The sequence below is a fragment of the Osmerus eperlanus genome, chromosome 9, assembly GCF_963692335.1.
Source record: "Osmerus eperlanus chromosome 9, fOsmEpe2.1, whole genome shotgun sequence".
NCBI lineage: Eukaryota > Metazoa > Chordata > Actinopteri > Osmeriformes > Osmeridae > Osmerus > Osmerus eperlanus.
In genome coordinates this window covers 4,363,410-4,377,980 of record NC_085026.1, presented here as the reverse complement: position 1 = coordinate 4,377,980, position 14,571 = coordinate 4,363,410, and the positions used below count along the sequence as shown (strand labels likewise).

General features: G+C 49.4%; 1 protein-coding gene across 3 annotated transcripts in view; it reads right to left on the bottom strand.

Moving 5' to 3' along the window:
• The window catches only part of actn1 (actinin, alpha 1), a 32,225-nt gene extending 18,629 nt beyond the window's left edge, over nt 1–13,596 (bottom strand). For 2 of the 3 annotated variants that reach the window (XM_062469317.1, XM_062469316.1), the window contains exon 1: nt 13,205–13,596. In XM_062469317.1, the coding sequence (XP_062325301.1) occupies nt 13,205–13,306 (102 nt within the window). In that variant the 5' untranslated portion in view covers nt 13,307–13,596. The remainder of the gene's footprint in view (nt 1–13,204) is intronic. The other variant, XM_062469315.1, reaches the window with a different exon arrangement.
• Nucleotides 13,597–14,571: the final 975 nt, after the last annotated feature.

The window sequence follows — 14,571 nt, the reverse complement described above, 5'->3', positions numbered from 1 at the left end:
AACTCCCAGGCATGGTTGGCATGCTGGCAACCTGATGGAACACAGCTGTGCCCGCCCGCTCGCCCAACAGGAGCTGGCAGCCCGCTGTGCTCCACCTTGGGCACAGCTTTACGAGATCCTGGGATGATTACAACCAGGGCCAGGGCCACAACCAGGGCCAGGACCAGGACCACAACCAGGGCCAGGGCCAAGATTAGGCCCCACACCTCCAGTGAAGCAGACCTGTCATGGCGCATAGTGACGTACAGACATTGGCCATGGCGACGGAGCAAAGCAGGAACTGGAACTAGGGCTTGTAGTCCACCAGTGGAGAGAGGCTGATGACCTACAGTGGACATGGTTCATGTGGCTTACGGCAGGACAGGGTAGAGATGCGTTTGATACGTTATTTGTTCAGCAGCACATCCCCCCACCCCCCTTAATGTAGTCCTAGTCATCCCCCCAAGGTATGCCCCCCCCCCACCAAGTCCTGTTCCTGGGCTTCTTTAATTAGCCCATAATCAATAGATGTGTTGGAGGCTAGCCAATAGCTGCTAACGGGGTAATAAGGTTGCTGACCCAGTCACCGAGGCTGACCTGATGAAAGCATTACAGGAAGTGAAAGAGACGGACATGTTGAGATGAAAATACAGATGTGAGAAAGCTCACTGTGAGAACAGATGGAGAATGCTGTAATAGAGTAGCTTGTTAACTCAGAAGGTCAGGACAGCTACGTTGACCCCCTTAGCCAGGCAGCATCTCGTCTCCTAGCACCCAACAAATCACTCCTCTGTCCTAGCTCCGAGTAGCTAGCTCCTGCATCCTAGTTCCTAAACATTTCTCCTTTTACATTAGATTCATTTTACAATCATTTCACTGAGCAGATGCTTTTATCCAAAGCAACATACAAATGGAGCTAAATCCTAGCCCCTAGCTCCTAGCACCTAACCCTTAACTCCTATAGCCCTTAAATCCTAGCCCCTAACTCCTAGTTCCTAACTCCTCATTCCTACCCCTAGCCCCTACCTCCTGGACCCTAGCTCCTAGCCCCTAACCCTTAGCTCCTAGCCCCTAACTCCTAGTTGCTAACCCCAAGCCCCTACCTCCTCGTCCCTAGCTCCTGAGCCCTCCAGCTGTCCGCTGTTCGGTGGATCAGTCAGGAGTTTGGCAGGGGGACACTGAACACTTCTGGCAGCCTGCCGCAGCATCACCTGACTGTGTTTGTGGTCAGCAGTGCTCTGAAGGCTGCGGACCCAGGCAGGAGCCTGAGTGACATCACTCCCTCTGTTGTCTGTGGTCTCAACCGACCGCGTGGCTCAGTTGCCCATGGCTGGAACGCATTAGGCTCTGTCTGAACTGCAGTTTCTACTACAACATCCAATATGTAACAGAGTACACTATAAGCATACTTCTGTGGGAGGACCTCAGGGTCATAAATATCGTGTCTCCCTCTTTCCCTCAAGTCTGCTGCTTTTCCCCTCAAATCCCCCCCTCTCCCCCTCAGCCTCCCCTCTCTCCCTCCTCCCGGCCTCCAGAGTTGAGCGGAGCTGTAAAAACACCAGGGGTCAGGATCTGGAGGAATCTGGGCCTGCTTCAGATCAGCTCCAGGGAAAGTTGTGTCTCGCTGGAACAGGTTTCTCATGGTGAAACAACTGCGTCGCACGAGGGGAAAAATACATTTGTTCCGTGAGCATCCTGTTACTGTTCTATGTACGTATACCGATGTGTTTTATCTGTATAGAGGGGGGGATATGTTATTTGACTGGAGTTCCAGAGTTAAAACCCCTTCTGTAGGTCACTCAATGGAGATGTTGTACCAGTGTTTCCCCTATCATTATATTAGGGGGGAGCCCCGCCCCCCAACCCCCACCCCCCCCCGCCCCCCCTGGAAGGTCAAGTTCATTTTGTAAAAAAATAAATACAAAAATAACAAAAAATCTTTGTAAATTCTTTTATTTTTTATATATACAGCGCCAGATCACAAAAAAAGTCATTTAAGGTTACCATTCCTATATCACAGGTCTATAGCTTGCTCTTTTATTAAACAAACTAAATTGCCTTATGTAATTTATCTTATTTACACGACGGCATGTCATTCCTGTCTCTACATGGTCGGTCGGTCGATCACCCCCCCCCCTCCCCCCCGTGCCGCCCCCCCCCCCCCCCCCCCAAAGCTGTAAACCTAGGGGAAACACTGTGTACGATTAATACATTACAGATCATGGTAGTCACAGTCAGTTTCATCTCTCTGTCATCAAGACTTCCCTAAACAGCTTCCCCAAACACGCTTTAGTTTCCGCTCTTTCCCCTGTTCCCATATCTCTCCTCTTCCTCCTTTCCTCTTTTCTGCTCCCCCCTCCTCCTCCACATATTCTACACCCCTCGGTTAGGAAAATATTTCCTGCATCTCTGCCAGCTCCGTATTAGTACTCTTTATACCTAACCTGGTATAAAGGCAGCTGATCAGGCCTTTTCTCACACAAACACAGTGACAGACTAACGCACGGCAGAGGAAACTGGCAGAATGTCTGACTCAGGAAAACAAGCCTTAAACTGCCCTGCCCTTTGCTACCAGCATCATACTGAGGCCAGGGTCTGTCTCCTCCTGCTACCAGCATCATACTGAGGCAAGGGTCTGTCTCCTCCTGCTACCAGCATCATACTGAGGCCAGGGTCTGTCTCCTCCTGCTACCAGCATCATACTGAGGCCAGGGTCTGTCTCCTCCTGCTACCAGCATCATACTGAGGCCAGGGTCTGTCTCCTCCTGCTACCAGCATCATACTGAGGCCAGGGTCTGTCTCCTCCTGCTACCAGCATCATACTGAGGCCAGGGTCTGTCTCCTCCTGCTACCAGCATCATACTGAGGCCAGGGTCTGTCTCCTCCTGCTACCAGCATCATACTGAGGCCAGGGTCTGTCTCCTCCTGCTACCAGCATCATACTGAGGCCAGGGTCTGTCTCCTCCTGCTACCAGCATCATACTGAGGCCAGGGTCTGTCTCCTCCTGCTACCAGCATCATACTGAGGCCAGGGTCTGTCTCCTCCTGCTACCAGCATCATACTGAGGCCAGGGTCTGTCTCCTCCTGCTACCAGCATCATACTGAGGCCAGGGTCTGTCTCCTCCTGCTACCAGCATCATACTGAGGCCAGGGTCTGTCTCCTCCTGCTACCAGCATCATACTGAGGCCAGGGTCTGTCTCCTCCTGCTACCAGCATCATACTGAGGCCAGGGTCTGTCTCCTCCTGCTACCAGCATCATACTGAGGCTACCAGAAGGCTGGAGGTGTGGATGAAACTCCACAGGTGGATCAGCAGCATCAGGAGGATCTGTATACGAGATCTACTGGATCTTTGTCTCTTCTTTACCAATGGGAGGACAGGAAACACCAGGAAGTAGAGACAAGCAAGATTGACAGACATACATCTGATCCAGCAGATAAGATCATGTGAAACTCTCGCCAGGGTCATCAGTCTCCTGGTGTGACTCTTTCTGCTCGCTCTGTTTCCCAGTGACAGATGTAGCTGCTGGGAAGCTCCCTACCTCACCCCGCAACTCCCTACCTCACCACACCCAACCCCACCCAGCACCTCCCTACTTCAGCCAGCACCTCCCTACCTTACACACACCGCTATGGTGGAGCACAGCCTGTTCATCTGGCACCCAGAACTACTATCTCTGAGTTGGTGAGTGAGCAGGAGGCAGGCAGGGGGGAGTGGAGAGAGACTCAAAACAAACCCACCTCAACCTGCCAGCCCCGAAGCTTCTCTGCTGTCACACAAGACAACACCACATCCACGCACAGCTGGCTGAAAGATGTGTCCGCAAATCAACTCGTGTACCTCCTCACCCCAACACAGACACTCTCATACAAACACACACTTGTGTGTGAACATACATAGTACCACAACGTCATTCCAACTTCATAACCTCTGGCTGTTAAAAGTGTGTGTGAGAGAGCTGGAGATCGAGAGATGGGAGAGAGGGGCGAGTCAGCTCCACCACAGCACTGGGCTGGGAGAGAGGAGGAAGGGGCGGGGCATCGTTGATCCCCCCCAGGCCTCCTTCCAGGGCAGATGTGTGCATCTGGAGAATGAAAAGAAAAGAGGGGAGAAGAAGAGAGGAGATAGAAGAAGAGAGGGAGGAGAAGGAGAGAAGAAGACCTGAAGACGAGGAGAGGAGGAGGAGGAGGAGAAGGAGAGCGAGTTGAAGCTGCAGCTGGGCTGATTCCATGGAACATCTGCCAACAGCTACAATCATTACTCTCCGGCCTGCCCCTTTCCTCAAACAGATCCTCCTATCTCTTGTCTATCTCTCTCACCCCTCTCTCTCACTCTCTCTCTTTCTTCGTCTCGCGTTCTCCCAGGGAAGCACACACAGCCTACAGTATTACGAGGAAGAGGTCGGAGAGGCTGCATTAACACGGAGTCATGATCAAGAACGGTGCGGGGTTGTAGATGATGTCACAGGCTTTTACCACAGATGGTTGAGTCAGCACAATCATGACACTACACACCACCACCCTGCCGCTGCGGCAACACTTCTTTGCCCATGTCCACACACACACACACACACACACACACACGTACACAAACATCCACATATCCACACACCCAAATGTCCACCCACACACACAAGCACATGCACGCATACACACACCCACAATGGATACACATGTTGCAATTTCAGCATGTGCAACACTTATTGCGTAACCGCTGGATTCCCGATTAGCAACAAGCACACACACACACACTCTCAGATCCACATATCGTATTGTGGCCTGGCTGGTGTAGAACAGCATGTGGCAGCAGGGTGAGACTGATGGGCAGTGTGTATGTAACAGGAACAGGAGAAGAGGAGGAAGAACAGGAAAAGAGGAGGAGTGAAGGAGGAGAGAGTGCTAGCCTGTAGCTCCGTCCTGGATCCAGTTCATCTAAACACACACAGACACACACATACAGACACACGCACACACACAGACACAAACACAGACACACACAGACACACACATACAGACACACACACAGACACGGACACAGACACACGCACAGACATACACTGGAGCTGCTCCGTGAAAATGCCGCAGAACATCCACCTCGAGAGGCGCGGGGGGTTGCTATGACAACCGTAAGGGCCTGGAAACCTGGAAACAAACAGACCGATCGACTATACTGTACAGGAGACAGTCGGGAGCCACCCTTGATGCCACTGCCCTCCCTTCGCCCTCCCTCTCCCTCTCCCTCCCCCTGCAGTCACAGTTCCGCACGAATCGGTAAACAATTGTACGTCTGCTGTACAACAGCACACTGAGACAGTTCAAAGACACCCACACACACACACACCTGCCAGGACGTCCCCCTATCATTACAGGGAATAAAACCAAGCAGCGCGTCGCTCTCTCCGTCTCCTCTCTCTCACGCGGACGTAGGCATCCCCTCTAGGGAGCCCCTCTCATGTTCCCAGAGACACCCAGCTAGACCAGGGCTACCACCCTGTCATGGCAACAGTACGAACGCACAGCACACACATCGATAACATCCACCTCCAGCACACAAATACGATGCAAATCCTCAGGCCCGTGTCTCCGCCTCACCAGAGGCCACGCCAGGCAGCCAGGCGTGCAGAGAGAGGACGGCCTGAGGAATGCCTTCACTCCCCAGGCTGGGACAGGGAGGTCTTGGAGGGAGAGATTCACCCCTGTACAATGGACACGTTGTGGGGGAACCTTTTCTCTCTGCGAGCTATAACTAAAAGCTGCTTGCCAGAGTTGTGAAGAAAAAAAAAACATTTGGAGCTACCAGAACAGGGGGGCAGGGTGGTGGGGGAGGGGTTGAGCCTGGTGTGGCTGGACTTCTAAAGAAAAAAGGATATTCGTTGAGCCGCCAACATCACACTTGGTCACAAACACAGCACGGACACGTTCCACTTTCTGACTCCCAGCCAATCAGAAAGGGGGCGGGGCTGAGGCTAGTCCCTGAGGGTTTTTGTGTGAGAGCAGCATTTGACTGCTGATAGTCACCTGACCAGTCTAGAGGGGGGGGGGGGGGGGGGGGGGGAGCTAGGACTGCTGGTCTTTGTCACACAGCACCAAGTTCACACATGTGGTTTCTTGTAAACCCACAGATCCAAAAGTAGGGCAAAAAATGAACTTGTTGCGTCCACTCACCAGACAGATAAACTTGACAGAACTTAAATTAGACATAGTTTCAGGGGAGCAAAACAGAACGGATACCTCCTACACAAAAGCTACAGTGTTAGAGTATAATAATACATACATTCTGCTGAAATAGTTTTATTCAAATAAATGTCATGCAAGTCTTTTGTACGCTGGTATGATTACAATCTTGTCGATGCGGCGCCATGTCCAGCCTTGTCAAACTAAACTGAACTCACATCTTCAACAACACTCCACAGAGTGTTAACTACATGCCACAGTAAGAGGGTGTGTTAGGAGTACTTCACCTCCTGATCCAGCTTCCTGGAACTCTGACCCCACCTCAGAGAGCAGCCGGCTGCTCCTGAGCCGTACCCACACAGCCCCGGAGGGACACAGAGCGGCCTTGTCCTCACACCTCCAGCAGGGCTGTGGAGGAGCAGAGCAGAGCCAACAGCATCGCAGCCAGGAGGAGAGGAGAGACGGGCGATAGAGGAGAGATGGAGAGATCAACACCCACTCCGGTCCTGTCATCATGCCGGCCCCGGCCCCGGCCCCGGCCGTAGCTCCAGACCCTCTCCAGCAGCATCAGATAGCCTCCCCTCCACCAGCTGGGCTCTCTGGAACACACAGCACCTGCCAGCTCCTCACTCTGGCTGGCCTCTCTGGGGCAGCTCTCCTCTACACAGCTACACTGCCACTCCGTCTAGTATTCACTATCTATGTCAGTCTGAGGGGTAGAGAGTCTAGTATTCACTATCTATGACAGTCTGAGGGGTAGAGAGTCGAGTATTCACTATCTATGTCAGTCTGAGGGGTAGAGAGTCTAGTATTCACTATCTATGTCAGTCTGAGGGGTAGAGAGTCTAGTATTCACTATCTATGACAGTCTGAGGGGTAGAGAGTTGAGTATTCACTATCTATGTCTTCTGGAGGATAGAGTCTCGTATTCACTATATAAGTCTGTCTGGAGGGTATAGTCTAGTATTCACTATCTACGTCTGTCTGGAGGGGAGAGTCTAGTATTCACTATCTACGTCTGTCTGGAAGGTAGAAAGAGGTTATTATGGGGTTGAGGGGGTTGTTTGAAGAGGGTCAGACACTGTATAGGAGACAGCAAGCTGTCAGACAATCCTATCTAAGCATCTAGGCTCTTTGTCATGCATAACCATTGGTTTGTAAATATTTACACAAAAACCTGTGGAGTTTCGCTCTTTTCTGTGCTAGAAACGTGTGATTGTCAAGCAATGCCCCCACATCACATGATCCGGCCGTGAGGGTGATTTAGATTCTAACCGGCTCGGAACTGTGTGTAGACCAGCAGATCGATAGCTCTGGCGGACATGCAGAGGTGGGGCCATCTGTCCCAGTTAGCCTGCGAAGCAGCTAGCAGGAGAACAGAGCCGGTTTGGGAGGCTGCAGAAGGAGAGATGGTCTCTGTGTGGTGTGAAGGCCTTGCTGGATAGAGACAGGGTTTTCAGAGCTTACATCACATCCCTCCCCATTATCGCAAAAAGAAGAAGGAAAAAACAGAAACAACTTTTTCTTTCATCCATCACCATCCCACCCACTCACTTGCTCAGTCGCAGGAGGGAGAGGGACATTGGAGTGACAGCAGGGAGAGGAGAAGGCAGGAGAAGATGAGGAGGAGGAGAGGAGTATAAAGAGCAGTGGGAGTGAGAGAGTAGAGTGGTGGTCTGTTTCGGATTCTGATGTGCCATAGCTAACCCAAGACCTGTCTGACCCGTCTGTCTGCCTGTCTGTCTGCCTGTCTGTCTGCCTGTCTACCCGACTGACCTCATGGCTGCTTCTCTGCCTATACATCTACTTTTCTGTCCGTCTGTCTACCTGTGTCTCTACCTGTCTCTCATCCGCCCGTCTCTCAGCAGGGAGAGATGGAGATATCACGTTCCTCTTTAGCCCAGGGTTGATTCCTGAGTGGGCTGGCTGCACCCGACTCTCCCAGTCTGACTTATGTACCTGGGATGATCAACTGCAGGGTGGTGAAGAGGGAAAGGCTCTTCACAAATGAAAAGGAAGCGAATTTTTTTACAGGGTAATTGGCTCTGAGGTGATCAATAATTAACGTCAGGACAGGTTGACACGGCAACAGTGGACAGCCGGTTGGACACACTCTCTTTGTGCCCGGCTGAAAGCTGCGCTGTCTGAGGTCCTCACCTTTCGCCCCTAACTCCCTCCCTCCCCGCTCCCTCCTCCCTAAGCTCCACCCACAGGGCAACTGCATAGAAAGGTGTGCCTGCTGTTGCCACGGTATCTGTTTACTCTCCTCTGTTTTCACTTGCATGAGACACATGCCAGCTGTCTCCTGTGCTAGAGTCATGTAGCTACCTTTCAAACACACACAGACACAGTAGCACACATGCATAATACACACACACGCAAAATACACACACACACACAATAGTACACATGCATAACACACACACAATAACATTCGTGCATAATACACACACAATAACACGCATGCATAATACACACCCACACACTACCACACTTGCATGACACACACACACAGTAACATACATGCATAACACACGGGCCTGAGAGCAAACAAAAGCTTCTGCAGACACACAGGAACATCAAGTGCAGAACAGCGCTACAGCACGACTCCACTACAGCAGGAGATGGTCTCAGCTCAGTGCTCTGCATCGTGAGCGCTGCTGGAAGAAGCTGCTGGTGCTTTAGGAGACGTGCAGAGAGATTGCCCATAAAATCTCCTTCTGCCTCGGGGTTATCCTCAGCGGAACATGTGACCACAACTCCACGGTGGGTTCAGACACATTCTAGAACTACAGCCTGCCTCCGGAACCCTCTCCCCTCGCCCTCTGCTCCACAGGAAGAACCCCACCGACCTCCAAATCCCACGCTGGAAGTGGAATTCACCCAGCGCAGGCCAGGGCTTCAGTTCATCAGACTCACGGCATCGACACAACTACACCAGCGTAAGGGGTGAACACGCACACACACACACCATAGTGAAGTACACACAGTGAAATCTTATTAGTGTAGCGAAGCAAACAAAATACTTAATACTAATACTAGGTCTTGTCGTATCCTCAAATATCCAATCTACATTTATTACCCCAACCTTTCAAATTTGGAGCTTGGGCCGAATAAAAAAAAGGGATTTGCATCTCTGACCTGCCATTTAAAAACCCTTCTGATAAGAGCTGGTTAATTGCACACATTTGACTCCTCAAACAGCCTAGTCTTTACCGGCGGTGGTAAACTTAATGAGCAGACGAGGCTTTATTTTTCCAGACCGCAAAAAATAGAACACATGGATGTGTTCTATTGAGCATTTCCAACCCTTTGGGTGAAGCAGGACTTACCTCTTGGTTCTCCAGTCAGTCATTTGCAGTATTGTGCAGTGCATGTCAGGGGTGGAGGGATGATGAAGAAAAATGAAGAGAGTGGGAGGGAGGAGAAGACGAGGAAGGGGTGAGAGGCGTGAGAGAAGAGAGATGTATAGGATGGAAGACAGCGGTAGAAGACTGAATCATGTATGTGTGTATGGTGTGTAAGAGTGTGTGTGTATGTGCGTGTGTATATACGTGAGTGTATGTGTGTGTGTAGGCATCTGTATATGTGATTTCCAGAGTGTGTATGACCCCATCACTCAGAGTTAACGAGGCAGGGGCGAGGCAGCGTGAGCGAGGCGAGGCAGGTCAGCCTGCAGTGAGGCCCTCTGAGCAGACGGAGCAGATAGCTCACGTCTTTATCAGCCGAGGACGCAAGCGCTGAGACGTGATGGACGATTTCTTGTCTTTCTTTGTCTTGCTATTGGCTTTCCATGAAAAGTGTCCTGGATGGAACATCCTGAGATGAAAAGGCAGCGTCAAACAGGAAGCTGTCAGCTTATGGGCTGTGAGTAGAGTATCTGGGTCTAGGACAGCATGGATAGCATTATGTATAAAGTATAGCAGCATATGCTGAAGTATGAGGATAGCAGACATGTTGTGTCCAGATGATGAGGGACTGTGTCTGAGGAGACAGACAAGGAGGAGACAAAGACAGACACAGACTCAGAGTAGAGCAGAGTAGAGTGGAATAGAGCAGAGCAGAGATGAGTAGAGTAGAGTAGAAAAGAAATAAAGTAGATTAAAGTCAAGTAGAGCAGAGCACAGGAGAGTACAATAGAGACAGAGTAGTATAGAGTAGAGCCGAGTAGCCATAGAGCCAACAGAGTGGAGTAGAGCACAGTAAACAGAGCAGAACCGAGCAGAACACAGTAGAAAGTAGCAGAACAGGGAAGAACACAGAGAAGGATTTTGACATTCCAGGCTTTGTCACTGCTGCTAGTCTATGCCTCTGTTCCTCTTTTGTTGAAAGTGGGTTGCCCATAGATAGAAATGGGGTGCATTATGGGAAAGCAGGGAGGAATCCGATGACAGGAGACATTCTGTGATTCTGACGAGCGTCGACTGGACCTGTCATAAACCCTCGTCCTTACACAACCAGGCAGCAGAGGTGCAAGGCAGGATGCTAGTGTTGGACTGATGCCCCAGCTCCACCCCAACCACTCAGCTCCTTAGTCAGCACTGGAGCCATGACAAGTCTGATGACTGATTCACCTACAGTGGCTTTGCTTTCCTGTAACTCAGTCAGACAAAAGGGCAGGTCCATATTTTAACCATTTGCCTGCAGAGGGTGGACTAATGGACAACTAAGGATCAAGAGGTTGCAGGTTCAAATCCCCCTCTGTGTGTCACTTCAGATCAAAGCGTCTGCTAAATTAATACATTCCACACACACACACTTGAAATGGAGTAGGGCCCTGTTTTTTTGTGTACCCAGCCCTTTTCTGCCTTTCTGGGCTCCCCATGCCTCGGGGACGGATGGATGTGATGAACTTTCATCCAGACATTAACTGAATGGATTGTGTATTCAATTAACCTTATCTGCACCTTGGCACAACCCGAGCAGAGGAATGTTGGGGGTGGGTATGTATGTAGGGAGGGGTGGGTGGGTGAGTGTAGTCTGTGGTATGGAGGTGGGGTTTACCCACAGTAAAAGTGAAGGTACGGCTCCCTTCCTTATAAGGACAAGCCTGGACAAATTAGCCCCAGTGGTAAACACCTGCACTCCACCTCCAGCAACGACAACACTGAAGAATGGAGAACAGAGTGGTGTGAGATGAAAAACAGATATGATGAGAGAGAGAAGAAAGAGAGACAGAGATAGGGGGACGGAGCAAAAGACAAAAATGAGGTGCTATCAAAACATCATGCTCATCCACAGACAACCTGCCACATTGCTTGGCACTTCACACAAGTCTGTTCACGGAACACAATTCATACAGGAAATTAGCCTTGGTTTCAAAATGATGATGATAACTAATTGCTGCAGATGAAAAGAAACATACCGTGACTTTGTAACAGTCAGTTGGCTTTGGAAAGACAGTAAAATTCCTGAGATAAGAGGCTCTGAGTGCCTCTACACTTCACAGTCACAAGTCAAGTTAAGACTTGAATGAGGCTAGTCGAAAAACTGCATATCTTCCAGCTCTGCCAGTTCACCCAGCGCCTCAAGTTCCAGTCAAGAAACAGGTACAAATACCTAATTAAAAGGTGCTAGTTTCGCATCTAAACGTTAAATGGGTCTTTGTGGATTTGTGGACAGGCTGAGTTCATCTTTCGTAAGGAAGTGGGGGTTTGATGAAGCCTGGAGAAAGCAGCGCGGGGTAATGTGTGTGGGCTAGTCAAATATGCTTCCCCCGGGGCCTAGCACATGCCAGCCACGAACAGCCCTCCCTTATTCCCTGCTTCCACCCCATACTTATCTTTGTGTCTAGTCAGAGCTCAACACAACCTACTTATCTATACTTCTTTGCCCAGATACACATGATACAATTCTGGATCTGGTTGAAAACATGTGACCACCACCCCCCACCCCCACCCCCCCTTTCCCCTCCCCATCTCTCTCTCACACACAGTGTGTTTTCCAGGGGAAACAACATGGTATTGTCATTAACAACATCGTTATCAGATAATCCAACAGCGCAAGAACTGCAGGGTTTCTGAATGATGTCTCTAGGTAAGTCAGGCGAGAGGAGTCGATAATTATTCATGCCTAAACGTTGCATTTTTCGCTTTCACCGGTAGCAGTCTGGCGATGACATAATTCAGGAAACTGGAAGCCGAAGCTTTCAAACTACAAAAAAGAAACTGGGAAAAAGTTTTCCAACTGCAGCAAGAGGGGCCGTTTATGACCATTTTTGGGCACGCTCGCTCCAATGCAAGCCCAACCCAAACCACACTGCTCGCTCAGATTCCCCAGAATGTTCTTCCCCCAGTTCAAACTCCACTGAAGTGTGGGAGCGCGAGGGTACACAGATGTGGCACACGGTCTCCAAATCGGTCCTAAGTGACTCCATTACTAAAGCATTTATTCAAACACATCAAATTACACCAAATCAGTTCACTTAGAGTAAGTAAACAACCTATGCGTTCTTTAAAATCACAAAAAATATACATTCAAATATTTTGTAGAGGGAAAACTGGCTGGATGTAGCAATTTAAGTGATGGCTGACATCTGTTGCACTGAACGGTGGGCGTACAATATCCAATCTTAATTGTTTTTTCAAGGATGGTGTGTGGGTGGGCCTATATGGTGAGAGGATTTTACAAATTCACATGGTGTTGTGATCACAATACCTTTTGTAAAGATGTCATTTACGACAAATACATATTCTTTTAAACTTTTGACAATATGCAACTGTACTGGCTACATCGTCGGCACTGCACTAGAGTTGTAGCCTCTCTGTAAACTAAATGTCTAAAAGACACGATGAACATCCATCGTTTGACACCGATAGCCGTATAGTTTAAACGGCATCATGCTCGAAGCGTTTTAAAATATGATTTAATGAAAGCTACGGCAAATTGCTTAAAAGCTTAAATTGAACTGTAATGTATCAAGCTGTATCAGTTTCAAATTGTCATTTTTCCCCTCTCGCGCGCCCCACGTCTTTGCTGCAGTTTGCGTTCAAGCACCTTTACGCACCGGGATGGAAATCACTATCGGCTGCGATCTGTGTTGTCTCTCACCTTTCTTTGCTGCTTTTCCCACGCGGGGTCCAGAAGTAGATCCCGGTCCCAGTCATCTTCTTGAGGCATGTAACAGTTTTCGTCTGCATCATATGAATCCATATCGATGTGGCTGTATTTCACCTCTTTCTCTAGTATTCCACCTTTTCTCGATGAGGGGATGTTACAGCAATACGTTATTCTCCCCCACGCATTCAAGACGGTGTGGATGAAATTAACGGTCCTCCCCCGGCTTTTCGGTGTCTTCCTGACTCGCTGTCCCTCCCTCTCCGCTAACTCGCACGGGTCTTACTCTCCGTCTTTCTTTTCTATCTGTGTGGAGGTTTTTTTTTCTTTCAAGCGGGCTAGAATGGAAAGCTATAAGTAGGCAGGTCCTGAGCGCCGCCGACAGACGCAAAACTTTGCTTCAAAGAAAAAATGAAACCCATGGTGCAAATACCCATCTGATTGGATACAGGACAACTATAAGACCCGCCTCTTAAGATGTAGTCAAACACTATTGGCTTTGGGAACTGTCAACTAAAAGGCTTAACGTTGGTTGACTGTTTAGGTATGGTTGACTGCACTAAACATCTAATAGTGTGATTGGATACGTTGTAATCTGTTACAACGTTTTATGTAAAACGGACAAAAAGCAACCCCTTTCATCAGGGTTAGGACTTAAACACAACCCTAGACAAGGCAGGTAGGTAAGGTCACCTTAGGTGTTTTGTTCTGTAGGCGCACAGGCCTAGTCTAAAACATGGGCACTCAGCATTTGGAGCTGCATTTTCAGCATTTTGTCCAGTATGTTGTCCATATGGCTCGGTCGATAATAAGCCCTATGCCTAACTTGTTTGTCTTAAATTGAAGTAAATAATTTCTCATACAAGGTAGGCCTATATAAATCACATTTAATTCACACAAAATACATATCACTTAATTAATACATTAACTGTTTAACAGTTAGATTCTCGTACAAGATGTATAGTTAGGCCTACATTGAACTGTATGCGACCAATAAAAAACGTAGACATCGTTCCATATGTCCTCGGTCACCCCTGTTCCGAAGAAGGTCAGGTGAGCGAGCCAGGTGATGGACCACCGGAACAATGGCTGTCAAGTAAACATATCGAGCTGCGGTCCCGGCCTTTCAGCCTTGTAAGGTAAAGCTGCGTACTCCGCGAGGAGACCTCGCTCACCGGGAAAGCTGCCTACACGGGGTAGCCCCGGTCTCCAGTAGACAGTAGCTCTATGAAACTGGAGCGCTCTTCCATATATGGACAAACTTCCAAGCGGCTGAATGTTTGGGAAAGTGATGTCACAGATTAGAGCATAGACTGCCAACTCACTGAATGGTCCCTATTTAAAAGACCTCCTTAGTTTAA